The sequence below is a fragment of the Lepidochelys kempii genome, chromosome 7 (genome assembly GCF_965140285.1).
Source record: "Lepidochelys kempii isolate rLepKem1 chromosome 7, rLepKem1.hap1, whole genome shotgun sequence".
NCBI lineage: Eukaryota > Metazoa > Chordata > Testudines > Cheloniidae > Lepidochelys > Lepidochelys kempii.
In genome coordinates this window covers 22,786,079-22,806,708 of record NC_136386.1, presented here as the reverse complement: position 1 = coordinate 22,806,708, position 20,630 = coordinate 22,786,079, and the positions used below count along the sequence as shown (strand labels likewise).

Below are 20,630 nucleotides of genomic sequence, written 5' to 3'. Positions count from 1 at the left end.
TTAAAAGATCCCCTCATTATACCACAGTGTATCCATCATCAGGATAGCAAATAGAAGGAAACACACAGCAACTCGCTTTCAGATGTAATTTTTCTCATTAACAATGACGGCTGGCTGTAAAATGACAGGTCTGAGCCCACAGGGGACATTCCTGTCCAGGCTGCTTAATCCTATCGGACAAGCATCCTCTACCATTGCATCGGGCATCATTAAAAGTTAAGAATGATGCTGCTGGGATCTGTGTATGTATTAGCAGTGTTTGCATTCGTGTGAAACGGTTTAATAATTTTGCCTTTGAAAGGTCCACTGCCTGGTGATAAGTTAGGTGGTCATGCAGACTTTTGGGGGCACAAGTTCCATCCTCCTCCACTGCAATTTTAATGTTGCTGATTTTTATTTTAAGCTGTTAATAAGAAATATCAGTTCAGTTCCATCAATGCCGTGTTATCTCAATGCCACTCCAACATAGGGGTGAGAGTGCAGTGAACTCCTAACTGTACAAAACTGTTCTCTGAATGGGGAAGCTATGTTCCTATAATACTTTTCTTGTCCTGTTTTTTCTGGCTGATGACTTTAAGCTTGTGTTAGGATGCCTGACTTGCTGTTTGAAGAGTCAAACACACTGTAACCATGTGCTTTATTACAAGGAAGCAAAAAAATCCTATTTTAAAAAAAAGGGTGTTGGGTAAGACCTAAAACAAAGGTTGGGGGCCAAGTATACTAAGTGAGCGGGGGGAGGGGCCAATAGGCAATGGGGATGGAAAGAAACTTGCCACCTTATTTAGGCACTAAGTAAGTATAAAAGCAAATGCATTGGCAATTAAGTGTGTGTGGATACGGTTTGAATATTCAGGGTTACCCTCAAGATCTTAAGAATAAGTTGACTCTTGTGTGACTTCTCTTAAACCCCAAGTGGTAGGAGTTTGAAGGTGGCTTTTTGTTTTGTATTTTAAAGCATCTAGACACCTAAGGGAAGTGGTAGAAGTCCTTTTATATGAGAGATTTGGCTCTAGACTAGATGGGAACTCTGGAAAAGGCAGGGGAAAGTCCTACATTTGTCATATGGGTCACTTCTATGATTATGCATCTTAGATGATTTATATTGCCATTCTTTTAATAGGGAGAAGGAATACATGTCGGGTAGAAAACGGAAGTGTGATGGTGACAGCTCTTTAGAACTTTGAGAGCAATCCTAAATTAAAGCAAGTGTATGTTTAATGTGGTGAAGGTCTGACTGAATTCCATTTGGAGAGACCTGGTTTGAGCCCCTCTCCACCAGTCCTGGTTGATGTGTGGTTTCTGGACTTCTTTCAGTCCTCTTCTTGTCCTGCTATTCTTGTCCCTTTAGCTCTCCTCTTCACCATTCTGATCTGTTGATAGGCTGTTTGCTCTTCCTCCTAGGCACGGGAACTACAGTGCAAGGAGGCGGAGCTGAAACGGCGAGACGCCTTCTGTAAGGAGCAGTTGGCCCGTATTGAGAGGAAGGTAAGGCTATGTTGTCTTTCATTCGCAGTGGCTGAATGCTAATGGGCTCAGACATGGATCCGAGTGGATCAGCAGAGAAGAGAAACAAGAAGCATTGTGCTGAAACCTGGAACTGTCAGTCCCCATTATTTATCTCCCACATCCACCTTATGCAGTTAAATCAAACAGCTCCACAAACAGAACCTTTAAACAACTCACATTTGAAAGATAATTGGTTTTTAATTGGATGATTTTTTAAAAACTAGTTTATAATAATTCAGGTTTTTATTTTTCTCTCTCACCACAGGGTTTAGTTGAAAGCAAAGTTGCCTTGTTTTTATTGCTTTTGTTAAAAATCCATGGCCAAAAAAATAAAAATAATCTCAAATCTTGCTATACATATGAATTAAAGTTGTATTATTTTTCTCGGAGGATCCCAACAGATCAAAGTGTGTTGCTGCAATGCACTGTCTGTTTTGTGCTGGATAAGCCTTTGAAATGAATGTGATTTAAAGAGACACTGTCAGGCATCTTTTAAGCCTGAAATGACCTTTGAAAATCCATTTAGGGATTTCAATCTCTTCTCTAAACGTGGGATTTGCTTCTGTTTAATTGTTTACCATGATGAGTTTTTAAAAATTGACGTAATAAAAATCGGAACAGCCACACTGTTCCTTATGAACTGAAGTGTTTTTCTCTCCCTGACAAAATGAAATAATGTTAGTAGTAGTATTTATTTTGTAATAAACATGAAGAATAATATTCTACAATGGAAATTAATTAGACCTTGTGACAGAGAGGTTTCACAGCTCTGACTTCTAGTGATGTTGCATGCCTGAGAAAAATGCAATGAGGGAGAAGGTGGATCCCAAAGAGACAGTGGAATTTGTGCATCTGCTTTACTACTAACGTGCAGTGTGATAGTGGCCCATTTTCACTGGAAAATTACATTGTAAAAATAGGAAGACCCTATTAGCATATCTAGTTTCCTTTTCTCTCCCTTTGCTAGTGCATGTTTGTTCTGTACTGTACTTTTTAATGCCATTAATGGTGAAACATATATCCAGGAGCAGTTTCATGTTGCACATTGTGGCAACACTTTTATCTGTATAATTAATTGAAAAAACAAACTACTAAAACTACCACTTAATGCTGCAATAAATTCAGGTTTTAATTCAGTTTATGGATAATGGAGATTGAGATTCCACTGCACAAACAATCCACCCGCTATCACTCTAACTATCACAGTCATCCATATGTTCATATGTAAAGGGAATTTTGCAATTTCTTGGCCTCATGCTGTGTCTCTTGTATTTGTTCCCTCCAGATTTGGTTTCCCAAAGTGGAAACTGCTAGGAGTATTTGTGTGTCTGTTCTTTTTGCAGACTTGTGGGCTGGAGAGAAGTTGTGTCCAGCCTTGCCCTCCCCTTGAGGCCTTTTTATATTCTGTGGTTCCCTTTGCAATCCTCCTGTATAGGACTAACCTTTTAAATACAAGGTGACTGATGCTTTGGCTACAGGAGTTTCACTTGATTTGAGATCAGATGGAAGACCTTTAGTCCCATTCGAATTGCTGGTGCATAGAGCTTTTCCTTCTTTAGTGAGTAGGTAATAAGGGCAGACTTTGTTTCCTAGCTCAAAACAGTAGATTGTTTTGACCCTTAAACATGAACATTTTATGGTAACAAAAGAGAAGAAAATCTCCAACTGTTAGTCTAGATTGGAGCTGGAGGTGTGGGAGCTAGGTCGGGAGATGAGAGAGATGTACTTGAAATAGTGTAATAAAGCTTAATTGTATTAGTTTTGGAAAAGGTATCTTTTCTGTGGATAATTTTATTCTTATAATGGTTGGAAAGATGGAAAACTCAGCACAGAACAATCTTTTTTATTAGCTATTGCTTTTATATAATTCCACTTTCACTTGCTGAACACACACAGACCTTGATGGCTTCTGTAGTCACTGTTTTTTAGACTCTTCCAATTGAACCTTTTTTTTTTTTTTAAGAGGTTTGGTGGGAGATGAGTTAGGGGGAGCATCTGAACAGCTGTTGTTTTCCTTCTCCAGTGTTTCAAAATGTCACGGAAGGACATTTGGATTGCCAAAGCTAGATGGTTTGGGGGTGGCTCGTGGGGGGCGAAGGGGAGGTGATGATTCAATATAGAGCTAAAGAACCCAAAATCATACTTGGAAAGAACAAGCTGTCAGGAATTCCCTGCCTGTACTTTGCTTATCTGAAGCATGGGTTTGGCTTGGTCCCCACTTGCGTGTGGTAACAGAATGCGAAAGCATTAGACTTTTGTATTTATCTATTTTCGAGGGATGTTTTTAACTTCTTTGCTGGCTTCAGGAACAGACCTAGTTCTCCATCTGAGGTTTTCTCACTGAGTAACCAACCATTCACTTCATAGGACATCAGGATAATCACACCACACTGGAGAAGCGTATTTCATAGGAATGGCAGAATTGCCATCTGGATCAGACCAGCGCTTTATCTGGTCCAGTGGCCAATTTCAGATGTTTCAACAGGAGAAGTTTACCCCCCCCCCCGCAAAAAAAAAAAAAAAGAAAGAAAATTACTACCCTATGTTGTGCATAATTATGGAATAATTTGCCCACAGGGGAAGTGTCATCCTGATTGCTGTCAGTTAGAGGTTGACATATGCCCTGAAGCATGAGGGTTTATATCCCTTAAAAAAAATTTATACCATTGAATGAGTCTGTGGATATTCCCATTATTCACATAAACGTGTAGTTCATTTTTTGAATCCGACTGAGTTCTTGGCCTCAATGATATATTGTGGCAGTGGATTCCACAGGTTAACCATGCATTCTGCAACGTTTCGTTTTATCTGCTTTAAATGTTTCCTTTTAACGTCATTGACTATCCCCTTGCTCTTGTATTCTATAATAGGGTTAATGAGTGCGCCCAATTTACCTTCTCTGTGCCATTCATTATCTTTTTATACTTCTGTCCAATCCCCTTTTACGTATGTCTCCATTAAACTAAACAATCTCTACCTTTTCAACCTCTCATCCTATGAAAGTTTTTTCCAGGCCTCTGATTTTTGTTGCCTGTCTCTGAAACCTCTCTCCTGCTGTGCTTTAAGATAGGGTGTCAGGGCTGATTCCCCACTCTGGCACTTTGAGTACAGAAGGTGGGGGCCTGCAAGGATTCTAAAAATTAATACGGCCACTCCAGGCTTGTATCAAACTCTCGAGGTTACAGCTTTTCTCTGACCTTGGATGGGTAGATGCTGCCACCACCCAAGTGAAAAAAAACCCTTTGAGAACCCAGGGAGGCACACTTGGGAATTCCTTCCTGTGGGGTACCCTCAAGCCTTTTCAGCACCCCCCTCCCCCCCCCCGGAAGAGCTGAGAAAGAAAACAAAGGAAATCAGCTGTTGCCACCAGCTAATTAAACAACATATGCACAAACCTCTTAGGGACACCCAAATCCGAAAATCCGATCCTGTTCTTAAAAAAGGTACATTTTATTAAAAACAAAAGAGAGAAAATACATCTGGAACTTAGGCTTTTTGCTAGGTTTAAAAAAAAAAACAAAAAACAATTACAAGGATTAAGCATCAAGATAGCTTTCTGAGGTCCAGTTTAAAGGTTACAGGCAAAACGAAAGCACCTGGGGTTAGCACAGAGGAGTCCACAAGCCATAAAGAGATAAACCTAATCGCGTCTTCCTAGACATTTCCTGATCTACTTGCATATCTGGCGTTTCAACTGAGTAGTTTCTAGCTTCAGCCCTGTCTCTGCTCTCCGGGAGAGCAACACAGCCCGACAAAGGGTAAGCTTTTTTTTTTTCTCCCCCAATTTTAAAAAGTTCTCACCTTCCCATTGGCTCTTTTGGTCAAGTGCCCACTCCCTACGCTTTACAGGTAAAGCAAGTAGCGCATAGCTACTAACAGGAATTTTATAGCTAACTGACTGGCTGGGTGTCCATAAAAGGGAGCTTCCCCCCACCCTTCATTTATCACAGAGGGTCACCAGAACTGAACTCAGTAGTTCCATGGGATGCAGCACTGAAGATGTTACTTCGCTGAAGACCTTAATTTGAAGGACTAGACTGGGTAAATATATTAATTATCTCTCTAATTTGTAACCTTCAGAGAGGCAGTGATATCTAGTTGTCTGAGCACAGGACTGGAAGCAAGGCAGTTCTGATTTCTAATGGTAGTTTCCTCTCTTTTTGAATGTGGGCACATCATTTCATCTTTCTGCCTCAGTTTTTGAATCTGTGAAATAAGAAGAACTCGTAGGTAGATAATTGCTTCCCTTGGGGTGCTGTGAGGATTAGTGTATTTGCCCAGTGCTTTGAAGCAGTACAGCTACAGAAATGTGAAGAATTTTTTCTTTGGCCTTTATGCTGATTGGGTGAAGTCTCGGGTACATCTAGTTCTTCTTTGAGTGCTTGCTCATATCTATTCCAATTAGGTGTGCTCGCGCCGCGTGCACCGTTCACCAGAAGGTTTTTCCCCTAGCAGCACCCATTGGGTCGGCTCTGGAGCCCCCTGGAGTCGCGCCTTCATGGCGCCACATATAGGGCCCTGATGATCCACTGCCTCTCCAGTTCCTTCTTACCGTCTGTGGCAGTTGTCGGAACGTACGAGCGATCCTCGAGCATATTTTCTGTAAATAGTTAAAGATAGTTTTAAAATTGTTAGTTAGACATCTGGACTTGGGGTACCGGGCAGGGGGGATGTTTTCCTTCCCCATTCCTCTCCCAGGCCCAGGGCATGCCTCAGACCCAGGGGTTTAAGCAGTGTGGAGTTTGCCAGAAGCCTATGCCAAAGGGCAACCTGCACTCAGCTTGTGTAAAATGCTTGGGGGAGTGCTATCAAGCAGACAGGTGCAAGATCTTGTAGGAGCTTTCGCCCCCGCATGAAGGAGGCACACAGACTAAAGTTGCTGCTAATGGAAGCAGCTCTTGGCCCCTCAGTTTGAGTCGAGCCCCATGGACGCGGCATTGGCTTCGGTCCGGGAGGTGCTGAGGAAGGACTCTGGGGTCAGAGACTACCAGCACTCCCCTCCACTGAGCATGGCGCAGGATCATTCTCTGCACCACTCACGGTCTCCTGTCCCAAAGAAGCAGCACAGGAAGACTGATAGAGGGCAGTCCCCTTCCCGCGCATGAGAATGTGAACTCAAGGGAGGGAGACTAGTGCAAGACAGTACCTTCCCTCCAGCTCAACAGCTGGCACCATTGATTCCGGGCCCACGAGAGGGACCGGTGAGTCCGGTGCCACCAGCAGAGACCCAGGTGGAGGACCTTTTCGCACCCGAGACTTATGAGATGGCGCAGAATGTGATAACATTGACAGGTCCGAACTCCCCCGACCATGGTGTCACGGCACCAGTCCCGAGTCCCCCAATGACTCAGAGGCCACCGGTGAAGTCCAGGGTCAAGCCGGCTATGACTTGGCAATGATCTACATCGCCCCGCTACCAACGGGCATAGCGCCGCCATGATCCCTGCGCACAGCCTCATCCGACAGTGACTCGTGTGTCCTGGAGAAGCTGACGTCATAGCCGCCAGCACTCCCAGTCAGTGGGGATGACCCAAACCTTTCCCCTGGTACCGTGGCCACTGCATTGGCAGGTACCGGCTCCGATGCCGACCCAGTGGCCCTTCTGGACCCCGTGGGCTTTCCAGCAGTCCCAGGGGTCCGCCTTGGTATTCTCTTTTTCTGTCGTGTCCAACTGCGTCTAGGGCCAAGGATTTCTCCCGGGAATCAGCCACCACTACCACCACCAGCGCCGTGTTTGTTACCACGCCTGGCACCGACAACAGACCCGGCATTGTACCCGGCACTGTGGCTACACTTCGTACCATGGATGGTACCGTGGCTGCCGCCGCAACTGGTACCATGGCTGGCTCCGAAGCAGACTCTGAGTTGGGACGGAGCCACAGTGTTTTGAGGAGTGGCATTGGCAGGGGGGCCCCTCCCAAATTCCAGACTCCTCCTCATCACCTCCAGACGAGGTGGTGGCAGGGACATCCTCGGGACATCCAGGGACCCCTGTTCCTGACAGCGGAGCCCACTGTGAACTTCTGCAGCAGGTCGCTCAGAACCTCTGGGTATAAATGGAGGAGGTCACCGAGTGTCAGATCTAATGTCAGATCGAGTGTCAGGTGTCAGATCTAATGCTAAGCATTTTATCTCCAGCAGGATCCACCAAGGTGGCCCTTTCCCTGATAAAGACCATTCAGGAGAACACAAAAACCCTGTGGCAAACACTATCTTCTCTGGCTTGTACAGCTAAGGGAGTGGAGAGAAAGTACTTTTCACCCTCCAGGGGCTATGAATACTTGTTTACCCATCCCCTGCCAGAGTCGTTGGTAATGGCGGCTGTCAATGCAAGGGAAAGGCAAGGGCAACAAGGACCTACCCATCAAGCTAAGGATGCAAAGAAGCTGGACCTCTCTGGGAGAAAGATATACTCCACTGGAGGGCTCCAGCTTCAGATTGCAAACTAGCAGGCAATCCTTAGCCAATATAACTTCAAGTCTTGGGACGCAATGTTCCAGTTCTCTGACCTTGTCCCATCAGATTTTCAGCTGGAATTCTCAGCGCTCATGGAAAAGGGCAAGATGGTCACCAGGACATTGCTGCAAGTGGCATTAGACTCAGTGGACTCTGCAACATGGATGATGTCTTTAGGCATTACAATGTGCTGTTGCTCATAGCTGCAGGCCTTGGCCTCCCTGGGGAGGTCCAGCAGACAATTCAGGACCTACCATTTGAGCGGGCCACGTTATTTTCGGAGAAAACAGACTTGAGAGTCCACAGTCTGAAAGACTCCCGAGCCACTCTAAGATTGCTGGGTCTGCGCACCCCTGCCACTCAGCGTAGATAATTTAAGCCTCAACCCACAACACAACCATACCAGGGGTAGTTTAAGCAGGACCAGAACTGTAGGCGTCCCAGAAACCAGAACCGCCATCGCCAACCCCCGATTAACAGGCGGTCTGGGTCGTCCAGGCAGCCACCACGCCCTAAGCAGACATTTTGGGGATGCGCCTGAGGGCGTTATACCAACCTCTCAACTGGATCCTTCTTTTCCATTTTTGGAACATCTATCCCATTTCTACCGAGCATGGTCCCAAATCACTTCAGGCCCATTGGGTCCTCCGCATGGTAGAGATGGGATATTCTCTCCAATTTTCCTCGCCCTCACTCCCCTTCACCGTCCCTCTTCAGGGACCCCTCTCATGAGCAACAGCTTCTCATTCAGGAGGTAGAAACCCTCCTATCAGCGAGGGTGTGGAGAAGGTTCTGCCGGAGCTCAGGGGTAAGGGGTTTTATTCCCGGTATTCCTTAATACCAAAAGTAATAGGGGGCCTCGACCCATCTTGGACCTGTGCAATCTCAACAGTTCATGAAGAAACTAAAGTTTTGAATGGTCTCTTTGGCCACTATCATCCCATCCCTGGATCCAGGAGATTGGTATGCCACCCTTGACTTGAAGGACATTTACTTCCACATTTCCATAGTCCCCGCCCCCCAGGCGCTTCTTAAGATTTACAGTTGGGAGTTCCCACCACCAATTGACAATACTACTGTTCAGCCTATCATTGGCACCTCTGGTATTTACCATCATCCGACCATCCGTATACCATTTTTTACAAAGACAAGGTGCAACTGTGACCCCACCCAGTGTTCCTCATGAAAGTGGTCTTGAGTTTCCATGCCAGTCAAGACTTATTCCTTCCTGTCTTTTTCCTGAAACCCCATGCCAATAGCCGTGAGCAGAGAGTCCATTCCCCAGATGTGCGGCATGCATTAGCTTTGTATATTGAATGAACTAAGCTGTTCCATAAGTCAAACCAGCTGTTTGTTTTGCTGTGGCGGACAGAATGAAAGGCCTCCCTGTTGTCCACGCAAAGGATATTGTTGTGGATCACATCCTGTATCCGGGTTTGTTATGATCTCGCTAAGGTCCCTGCCCCTGCTCTGGCTGCATGCTCCACCAGAGCTCAGACATCTTCAGCCGCCTTCCTGGCCCAGGTACCAATCCAGAAGATATGCAGAGTGGCTACGTGGTCTTCGGTCCACACCTTCACTTCACATTACGCTATCACCCAGCACGCCTGGGATGATGCAGTGTTCGGCAGGGCTGTGCTTCAATCAGTGATTTCATAAACTCCGACCCCACCTCCTAGGTAAGGCTTGGGAGTTGCCTAATTGCAATTGATATGAACAAGCTCTCAAAGAAAAAACGGTTACTCACCTTCTCGTAACTGTTCTTCAAGATGTGTTGCTCATATCCATTCCAAACCCACCCACCTTCCCCTCTGTTGGAGTATCCAGCAAGAAGGAACTGGAGAGGTGGCGGGTTGGCAGGGCCCTATATGCGGCACCATGAAGGCACCGACCCGATGGGTGCAGCTAGGGGAAAAACCTTCCAGTGAACTGTGCACGCGGTGCGCAGACACCTATATTGGATATGAGCAACACATCTCGAAGAACAACAGTTACGAGAAGGTGAGTGACCAGGTTTTTCTTTTTTTTAGCAGATATTAGGAACCTTAGTCACTCTGGTCTCTTTCAGTAGTAGTTGGTGTGTAACATGGAAAAAAAGCACAACCTCTGATGGGAATTCTGAGACCAAAGTTAGAATGGGTAATGACTGTCAACTTTTATAACTCATGGAATAAGAATAAATTTTCTGTGTAGGAGGATAGCAGATTCTAGTATCCTGCATAGGGATGCAGCGCTACTCTGAGCCATCTTGTATTGGGTCCTGTGTAATTCCTGCAGTGTTATGCTAGGAAATAGGTCTCCTACAGTCAAGAGGGTTTGTACTGGAGCATTTTTCTGGATAAGGGGAACGAGGGATTGGAAAGAGAAGTCCTTCAGAGAGAATCATAGAAACAATTAAGCTTGGGGAGGAAGCTTAGGCTGAGTTGTAATGTTTAAGTTACCAATAAATGCCAGGAAGGGGTAACTTTGGACTAAAAATGAGCATATAGTCTGTTCAGAATTGGATGAGAATTGCATGTGTTTTATATGGGGGTGTGAACTGTGGGCGTTCGCCACTGCAAATGGCAGATGCATGCCTACTAAAGTGGAATGAAAAGCCGATTCAACCGCCTTTTAAACCCTTCAGATGCTGATGGGGTTTGTTGAATATACAGTTATTTTCCAGGGGACATGGGAGGAGTGGTAGATACGCTGGAGGGGAGGGATAGGATACAGAAAGACCTAGACAAATTGGAGGATTGGGCCAAAAGAAATCTGATGAGGTTCAATAAGGATAAGTGCAGGGTCCTGCACTTAGGACGGAAGAACCCAATGCACAGCTACAGACTAGGGACCGAATGGCTAGGCAGCAGTTCTGCGGAAAAGGACCTAGGGGTGACAGTGGACGAGAAGCTGGATATGAGTCAGCAGTGTGCCCTTGTTGCCAAGAAGGCCAATGGCATTTTGGGATGTATAAGTAGGGGCATAGCGAGCAGATCGAGGGACGTGATCGTTCCCCTCTATTCGACATTGGTGAGGCCTCATCTGGAGTACTGTGTCCAGTTTTGGGCCCCACACTTCAAGAAGGATGTGGATAAATTGGAGAGAGTCCAGCGAAGGGCAACAAAAATGATTAGGGGACTGGAACACATGAGTTATGAGGAGAGGCTGAGGGAGCTGGGATTGTTTAGCCTGCAGAAGAGAAGAATGAGGGGGGATTTGATAGCTGCTTTCAACTACCTGAAAGGGGGTTCCAAAGAGGATGGCTCTAGACTGTTCTCAATGGTAGCAGATGACAGAACGAGGAGTAATGGTCTCAAGTTGCAGTGGGGGAGGTTTAGATTGGATATTAGGAAAAACTTTTTCACTAAGAGGGTGGTGAAACACTGGAATACGTTACCTAGGGAGGTGGTAGAATCTCCTTCCTTAGAGGTTTTTAAGGTCAGGCTTGACAAAGCCCTGGCTGGGATGATTTAACTGGGAATTGGCCCTGCTTTGAGCAGGGGGTTGGACTAGATGACCTTCTGGGGTCCCTTCCAACCCTGATATTCTATGATTCTATGTAGACATTTGCTTGATTTCTTCTGCTGTTCTCCTCCTGTTTCTGCATTTAACCTGACCTGGAGGAGTTAAGGACAATACTACAATAAAGCAAAAAATGTATAGCTTGTTGCGTAGTGTGAAATAGCACAGAAAGGCTCAGGGTAATCTCAGTGGATGAAACAGAGCTCCCTGCTGTAGAGTGAGGTTTTCTCTGTTTTGATTTCTTAAGCAATGACTCCTACAGTAACTTCTAGTATGTAGCTATGAACAGTGTTGAGCAGTAGATACATTAATTTGCGACAATCCCCGCTCATAGGTTTTCAAAGCATTAAGTACCAGAAGAGGTAGTTGCAGCTGGTGCATATTTCTGTAGGTTGGAAAGGGATGCATTAAATAAATATCATTTTTATTGATAAAGATCTAATGCGCCTTTCCCTCTGTTTAGTTTCATGGATCTCATAATTTTGTGTGTGGCATTCACTTTGTTTGATTTGGTTAAATTAATCTCCTTCCTTCCTTGCACTTAACATTAATTCATGTTTGTAAAGCATTTAGGGCATGTAAAGCACTATGGAAGTGCTAAGTTGTTTTTGTTTGTTATTTTTATTGATATTTATTCTTCTTACCCCTTCTCCTTAGAGCAGTCTCTCACTTTTGTCATGTCAAACACTCCCTCTTCATTCAAATTCCTCCTTACAATACACACCTTTCTTAAGTCTTTCAGCATTAACCCACTGAAGAGAGAAATCTAAAATAATTCTTAAAACAAAAATTAATTTAGATTATCTCTTCATGTGGTCCACTGTCAGTGCAATCCTATTTTGTCCTCTCTGTATTCTACAGTTTTGAGCAAACTGATTAATGCCCACTTGAAAAATAATACTGCCAGCTGATATCTGATGAAGGGAAAACTGAAACAATTTACTAAGACAGACCAAAAAGAGCTGGGGGAGTTCATGTGGAGTTTCTCCATCCATGAAATGTAATGTGCTTATACCTAGTATTGAGCCAAGGACTATGCTGAGGTGCTCTCCTTGGGGTGGGATGTTAACCCCATCTAGATGGGAGTTAAATATTCATTGCCCTTTGCTAGATGAGTTGATATCTCTTGGCAGGTGTCATGGTCACCATTTATCTTCTCAGTAAAATAGGTGTAATGTCTTCAGGCTGCATGTGAGCTATTGCTATATGTGTAATGGCTGCTTTGCTTGCCTCCAGTCACTATACTGCTTATCACTTATCACTCTGTCAAGTGCTTCAGGACACTTAGAATAAGAGAGACTGGTATAAAACCAAATTCTGTGCTGTAAGAAATCATTGTCCTTTCTGAAGTAACTCCTCCTTTCCCATCACTAGATAGGTTGATTTCCTCTGATCTGTTTTAAGAATCTGGACATTCTTGATTTGACTTCAGTAAAATAATTTTTGTGCATTTCTTATTCTATTGAACTTCCCACCACCCGAATTACCATTCTGAAATCAAAAGCATTGTAGACAGATAAGTTTTCTCAAGTACAGAGAAGTACTGTGAGAGGTTTGTCTATCAAGCCAATGGAGCAACACAGTAGAATGCCAAATTCATCAAGTGGATGGTTTGATCCGCGAACAGACGAAAAATAATCCCCCAGTGTAGCTTCCTGTAATAGGTTGATAAGGTTCTCTCTGTTCCTCCAGACTGTTTCCCCAGTTGCTTAGTCTGTCTGAAGAGCTTGCATGAACATGCCTTGTTAGGCAGGGGTGATTCCAAGAGACTCTTGTCATGCTTGCTTCACTGATGTGACACGAGAAGTCCTTAAAGCCACAGCATAGCCATCCTTCAAACCTTTGGGGATTTAGCAAAGGGGAGTTACTGTACCTTTTTATGAGTTAAGTTAAACTACTTTTCTTAATGGCAGACCCAATGTTATAGAGGGGAGAGAACCTTCTGAACTCTGTGGAGTAGCCATCTGAAACAAGTTCTGACCTCTCCCTCCTATGCTGCCTTCCACTAGTAGAACTATTTACTTCATATGCCATCTTTTTGAAAAAATTACTTTTCCTGTTTTCTTCTCCAGTTACCTGCCTCCCACATCCCTCCTTTGGCCTGCATATGTCTTGGCAGGGTCTAGAAATGTTCAGCTGGAGGTGCTTTTATTGGTGTTTTCCGTGCAGTGGCTATGTCTTCTGTGAAATGCGACTGTGCATTTCTATTGGCTAGACTTACAAGCTGGCTTTCAGTGCTCTATGCTTGATTCACCCATTAATCGCTGTTTCACTAAAAGCCTGTAAAGTTTAGTAGTTAATATACCTCAGTGCACCTGCTTTCAAAGACCAGAGAAATTGAGTGGTAATTTGATGAACTCAAAAAACATTTATATTAGGGTAAATAAAATGCTAGATGTCAGCACTGCCTGTCTGCCTTCGCTTCAGTGTGTATGTTCACCTTAAGTACTGTTGACTGATGTACGGTGCCTGACATCAGTTTACAAGGAGCTTCTATGCAAACAGCAACTAACTGTCTGCTTCCTTTTCAGTCTTCATGATTAGTTTAGAGATGCATTTGCAGCCTGTGTGCTGAATGGGGAGCTACCTGAGCCTCATGATGATTTTGTTTTTCTGGTGTGTTTAAGGTTCCTTTGTACAGGAAAAGAATGATGCTTATGGGTTGCTTCATCTTGGAATAATCCATCTTTAGACTTCCTTATGAAATAAATGTGGCAGTGTGTGGTTTTGAACTTGGTGCCTTAACACTGAGTTTAGCAGCTGAATATAGATAATAATCTGGTATTCGGTCCCATCAGTGGAAGTACATGAAGACTTTTTACAGGTAGAAATGATGTAGGACGTAATCTTGTCTCTCTTTGTTAGCATACAATTGTTCCCTACAGAAGATGAGTGTTTTGTTCAGTCCAGTCCACTTATCCGCTTGTTCCACTGTCTAATAAAGCTCACTGTGGACACTTCTTTTTAATATCTAGTTTTTCCTTTATTTTCCTTTATTTCATCCCATTATTTCCTCATTCTAAGCCTTTGGAGTCCTTATTCTTCCTAAGTGGCTATGCCCTTCTTGTACTTACAGGCAGTATTTTTCTTGGTGCTGTACAACCATACCAGAGTAAGTCTATACAGTACCATGTACACTGTCCCAGTACAATAAACAGCAGTCCTACCTTTTGCATCCAAATAATTGTTTAGCCAGGCGGTATGTAGTTAGTTCTTGTATGTAATTACAGTTAGCTGCAGTATTGGTTATGTTATTAATCTGGAGAGTGAGAAAGGGAAAACAATTACTTCATTAGTTGATAGGAAAAAAATGTTCTGACTGAAATATGTTCTGTAACTTAGGATGAGAAAGTCAAAGGAGTCTCAGGCACTTTGAGGGGATTTGGGCACCTAAGTCTCTTACGCTTCTCTTTGACTATCCAAGTTTTAGGTCTCAATCCTGCAAGTTGTTCCATGTAGGCAGAGCCCTGCACCTGTGCAGGATCAACTCATATGAAGTTCCTTGCAGAAGCAGGGGCGTAATGACCAAATTGTCTCAAAGATTGACTTGGAATAGGAAAGAATAAGGATGATGAATGTGATCAGAAAGGCTTTACAGTTAATATCAATAACTTGTCCTTCACTAGTGTCGTCTTTCCAGGGATTCCAAGATCCCATGGTTTCCAAACAATGAAGAATTTTAGCCTCTGAATGTCCATGTGAGGTGACCAGTCAATAGTATTATGTTCAATTCATAGAGGAGCTTGAAAAGTGACTTGCCTAAGGTCACACGGTGAGTTTGTGACAGAGTTAGCGATAGAACACAGAAATTCTGGCTCACAGTCTAGTACCTCTCCTTACTTGTATTCACCTTTATGGTACAGTCATTGTTCTCCTCTCACCTCTTGCAGGGGCTCTTAACCTGGCTGTGGAAAAACTGCTCCCGGCTGAAATGTGCAAAGGCGGCCTCAGTTCTGTGGATATTTTTTTTAAACAACAATTATTTTACTTGCTTGGGTTTAAGCCTTGAACTTTTTTAAGCACAAAGTTTATTTTAAAATTCTGTTCTGTACTTGTCTTGATTTTTGAGGAAGAAATGATGCGGACAGTGATTAGTTCATAACATGGTCCAGCTGCATGAAGTATCTCAGTTTCCCCACTAAATTAGAAACAGTCCAGATACTGAACTTATTGTGTACCTACTCCTCGTGAGATGTAGTCACAGTATGTGTGTGTGTTTCTAATAGGAATAGTTTTCTGTGGGTGTTTAAATACATGCTTCATGACAGCCCAGGGCCACTTCTTTGAAGGCTTTCCCCATCAGCCAGGCATTTTAAACAAATGTATGAATAACGGAGCTATTCCAATTTCTTGGGCATATAATACACATACCCAAGAGACAGAACAACTTGTAAATAATGTGCTTTAATGTCCTCCTTAAATATACGTATACCTTAGGGCCTGTTATGAGCTCTTGGACTCCAGCAAATAGTATTTGTTTCATCTGTCACAAAATCCTCTGTCACCGGGGCTGGTCTTTAGCACTTTTTTTTTTTTTTTTGCCAAGTCTGCAAAACATTTTGCAACATGTCTCCTACCCCCAAGAAATGACTGCAGTCCCACTCTCTCCCTTAACCCCTCTCTATCCCCCAAAATTGAGTTGCTCATTATGAACTTACCACATTCAGCATTAATGAATTGAAGTCTCCCTATTTAGTTATAAAAATAGTAACTGCTTTTCCCAAAAAATTGGGAATGGCCCTGTAAGATTCACAGAAAACAGTGTGTTATCCTATTCTTTGTAGTCCCCAGCAGACAGGCCATTAGCCACTTGAGATGGTGAAATTGACAAGAGGCTGGGGTGTGAACACCTACACAAATCAGGGACCATGCTCAGGTCTGTTGTACAATTATAATGCCACGTTTCCCTCCAGGAAGATTCCGAATGAGGACTTTCCCTTCTCATGGCCCCCACCCCTCTGTAAGCCAATCTTCACCCTTTCATAGTAAGACCCAGTGAAGTCTGAGACCATGGGAGCTGCTGCAAAAGTTAGTGTAGTGCAGTTACAGGCCTAGGCGGAGGGCCAGCAACATGGGGAGGACTGGATTGTGGCAAGCTTTTGGAGGTGGAAAGGAAACAGAGGTGTAAGAGGGGAGAAAGGGCAATATGAAGGTGAGAGCCAAGAAGGGAGGAGTGAGGAGACAGAGAAAAGAAAAAAGAAGGAAAAAGCATAAATAATAAGAAGAGGGAATGAGCAGCCTTTTCTCTATTGTACCTCTTCCTTCTTTGTCCGCCACCCTACAGCTGTATGTGTGTGGTGTTTTTTTCCTCCAGGAACCCAAAGTCTAGCACTGGGTAGTCTGAGGGGACTATGAATAACTGGTGATCTTTAGGGAAGCTTTCCTCCTAGCTATTATATTTTTAAGTGTCTTCATGAAGAAAGAGGGTTAGAAACTTAATTTTTTTTTATTGATAAAAGCTGAGATTCTACATCTACAATTTTGTGCCCTCTGGTTACAGAAGATGGGTTGCCATGGGCTTGCAGGTCTTGGTCTACTAGCAACTCTTGGTTTTCTCCCTTCTTGATTGTTCCAGAAGGTGTATTATGCTGCATCAAGCAATACCAAGAAATTGCCTGATGAGCCTGGGGCATCTAACAAATTTTGAGCAGGCCTGTGTGTGGGTTTTTCTAAAAAAGGTGGAAAATGTCTGTCAGAGTGACCACAAAGGAAATTGAGTCCTTTTTTTTTCTCTTTCAGTATGTGCATTTTTCATTTGGACATGTTAAAAATGTTATGCTCTATGCCCAACTGGACATGTAAATGTCTTGGGGAGCTTTCAACTGCTCTCTGGAGTCAGTCGACTGGGATCTCAATTTTCCAAATACAATTGTGTGTGCACAACAAAATTGCCTTTCATGTGATTTCATGGGCAGTACTTAGTAGTGAGAATGGGTTATGGAGTCTTTCACCTCTAGGTCATTCATTCAATTACAGCTTGGTTTAGCTGTGGACACCATTTGCTGTCTATGCAGCGGTTTGGGTGGCAGTGAAACGGTGAGTCTTGGTCTTGTTAGAATATAAGTATTCATATTGCCAAAAAATTTGTATCCCAATTGACAGTCTCAGAAGATGGGGAAGAAGTGACCTGGCCATGCATACAGAGGTTGCCTCTCCAGGTCAGAGACCAGGCATGCAGGGCAGGGTGGAGAAGTTTGCATTTTGGTTTATCCATTTGTTCTCTGGATCAAGAATTTCATTTTCCAGGGGGTCTCAGTATGCATGATGGGAGGTTTCTACAACTGTAGACAAAAATATTTTTTACCTGCAATAGCATTCCTGTTTTTTTTTTTTCATTTTTTGTCCCCCATGATTTATTTCCGGACTCTATGGCCCCAACTCAGCTGCGGTGAAGGAGAGATTTCGTTGTCAAATAAGGATACATCTTTAACCTGTACTAAAGTCACTTAAAAAAATAAAACTTTTCCTTTCTGTATGTTTTGTTAGCTACAACCACAAAGTCCCAGCTGTAATTTAAGTGTAAGTATCTAGAATTGCTTTAGGAGGTTTACATGTGGTGGTTCCTCATTTAGCTGGTGGACCAAGTTCCTTCTTTGTATGAAATACCCTTTGCTGTGGGAGGAGGAGACCTTTTGGTGTATAGAGATTGAATTCTGAATGTGGACGTGTTTACATTAAATTGGTTGTTTTGACTCTGGTAAGTACATGTGTTCCTACTTCATTCATTTGTGCTCCCAGGATGCCCTTGGAAACTTGACTTTTCATCTCAACAGCAATTTCCTGGTTTAAATATTGTTTTGAAAAATAGATAATAAACTATTTATTGTGAGCTGTGAGGAAGGAAACCCTTTTTCCTAGTTGATCCTGCAATGAGACCATAATTTTTAAATTGTGGTGACCTAACAGCATTCAAGGCCACATCTGATGTCATATATGAGGATTGTAATAATAATCTAGTCAGACGGAAATGTCTCAGCCAGAGTGCAGGGATGTAGATTTCTTCCTCAGTTATGCAGTTCCCTGCACTCTGCTGTGATTGTCTGATTTGCCTAATCATGGTTACGTCTCAGTAACTCTACTGTGAATATGCATCTATTTCTAATCTCATTGGCTGTTGTTATCCCTCCTCTCTGATTGGGTCATGTATTTATCATTTTCAAGCTCTTTACCAGCAACAAAGAAGTCTCCTCGATGTTTCATTCTCTTCAGAGGAATCAGGAAAGCTCCAAAAATTACGTGAAGGAGAAGAAGAATATACTTAAAAGCAAAGAGAATGTGGCTGTCGAACTGTGGAAAAGGAAATGGTTTAAAAAATATTATTTGACTTCTTTCTCCTCCTCCTTACCATCTCTCTTCCCGTCACATGCTTTACCTGCCATTTCCCTGCAGGCCAGCAGGACTCCCTCCTCCAGAATAACCACCATTTATTTATTTATTTATTTACCACTGGAAGAATCTTAGCCCATTTTGAAACACAATATTTAAAAGCCAAAAAAAGGAAACACTAGTTATTCTTGAGCACAGAATAACTGGTTTATGGGGGGTTCCAACAATTGTCAATACGGGGTGCTCCCATTTGGCCTAGCAACTGCACCCAGTGTCTTCACCAAAGTGTTTCCAGTAGTAGTAGAGCAGTTCAGGCAAACCATTGTCGCCCTTCTTCCTGGATTTAGATGATTGGCTTCTCTTTGGCAGGACAAACCAGGAAGACCTCATATCAACCTCATTGCTGCTTCAGCATCTGTCATCCGTAAGAGTCTATGCTCAAATAAATTTGTTAGTCTCTGAGGTGCCACAAGTACTCCTTTTCTTTTTGTGAACATGGAGAAATCTATGCTAATCCTGATGCAGATTAAAGAATTTATAGGAGCAACCTTAGGCCATGTCTACACTACAGAGTTAAATTGACTTAAGCTACGTCAGTGATCGTAAACTGCTGTAATTACATTGCTTGTGCATGTTCACACAACGCTCTTTGTGTCAGCAGAGCACGTCCACGGTTGGTGCTCTAGCACCGACAGAGCAGTGGACCATGGGTAGCTATCTCACTGTGCCAATTGCCACCTTCTCCCACTGAGAGTTAGAATCATAGAATATCAGGGTTAGAAGGGACCTCAAGACATCATCTAGTCCAACCCCCTGCTCAAAGCAGGACCAATCCCCAATTTTTGCCCCAGATCCCTAAATGGCCCCCTCAAGGATTGAACTCACAACCCTGGGTTTAGCAGGCCAATGCTCAAACCACATATAATTATTATAACCATCTGGGAATGGATAGCAGTGCATCCTTGGGGGGTGGGATCACTTCCCCATGATGCAGTTTTCTCTGTTCCATAATTCCAAGGGCTTCTGATTGCGTTTCGCACCATTTTTCAACTGCCCCTGTAAACTTTGTGCCCACCATCTCTGCCTAACAGCCTGGATCCTGCACTGCTCACCATTCTTGTGATAAGTGCTATCAACACAACACAGCTGATCCTGTAGTATTTCGTGAGCTGTGGATCTGAACAAGAATCCGTGGTGTCTGCCCTGCTGTGTGCCATGGAAAGAAACAATTCAAGATTGGTGTTTGCATTCACGGAGTAGCTGCATACAGTAGATCGTTGCTATTGGGCTCAGGAAAAAAGCACCGAGTGGTGGGATCGGTTGTGATGCAGGTATGGGATGATGATGAGCAGTGGCTTCAGAACTTTCATATGCACAAAGCCACCTTCCTTGAATTCCGTGTGGAGCTCGCCCCAGCCCTGTGTCACAAAGACACCAAAATGAGAACTGCCCTAATGATAGAAAAGTGTGTGCTGATCACTGGCAACTCCAAACTGCTACCGGTCAGTCGTGAATCATCTTGCAGTTGGGAAGCCCACCATAAGGGTTGTGTGATGCAAATGTGCAGGGCTGTTAATCGCCTCCTGCTATGAAGGACTGTGACTCTGGGCAATGTGCAGGAAATAGCAGATGGCTTTGCGGCAGTGGCATTCACTAAACGGTGGCAGGGCGATAGATGGCACACACGTTGTAATTTTGGCCCCAAACCATCTTGTGATGGAGTACATGAACATAAAGGGCTTTGTCTCTATGGGATTGCATGCACTGGTGGATCACCAGTGTCATTTCACTGACATCAACACAGGGTGGTTAGGGAAGGTGCATGACGCACGCATCTT

At 43.7% G+C, this 20,630-nt stretch overlaps 1 protein-coding gene across 4 annotated transcripts in view; it reads left to right on the top strand.

Moving 5' to 3' along the window:
• The window catches only part of CHCHD6 (coiled-coil-helix-coiled-coil-helix domain containing 6), a 169,599-nt gene that overhangs the window by 61,242 nt on the left and 87,727 nt on the right, over positions 1–20,630 (top strand). For all 4 annotated transcript variants that reach the window (XM_073351350.1, XM_073351351.1, XM_073351349.1 and 1 more), the window contains one exon: positions 1,402–1,485. In XM_073351350.1, coding sequence (XP_073207451.1) covers positions 1,402–1,485 — 84 coding nt within the window. The remainder of the gene's footprint in view (positions 1–1,401; positions 1,486–20,630) is intronic.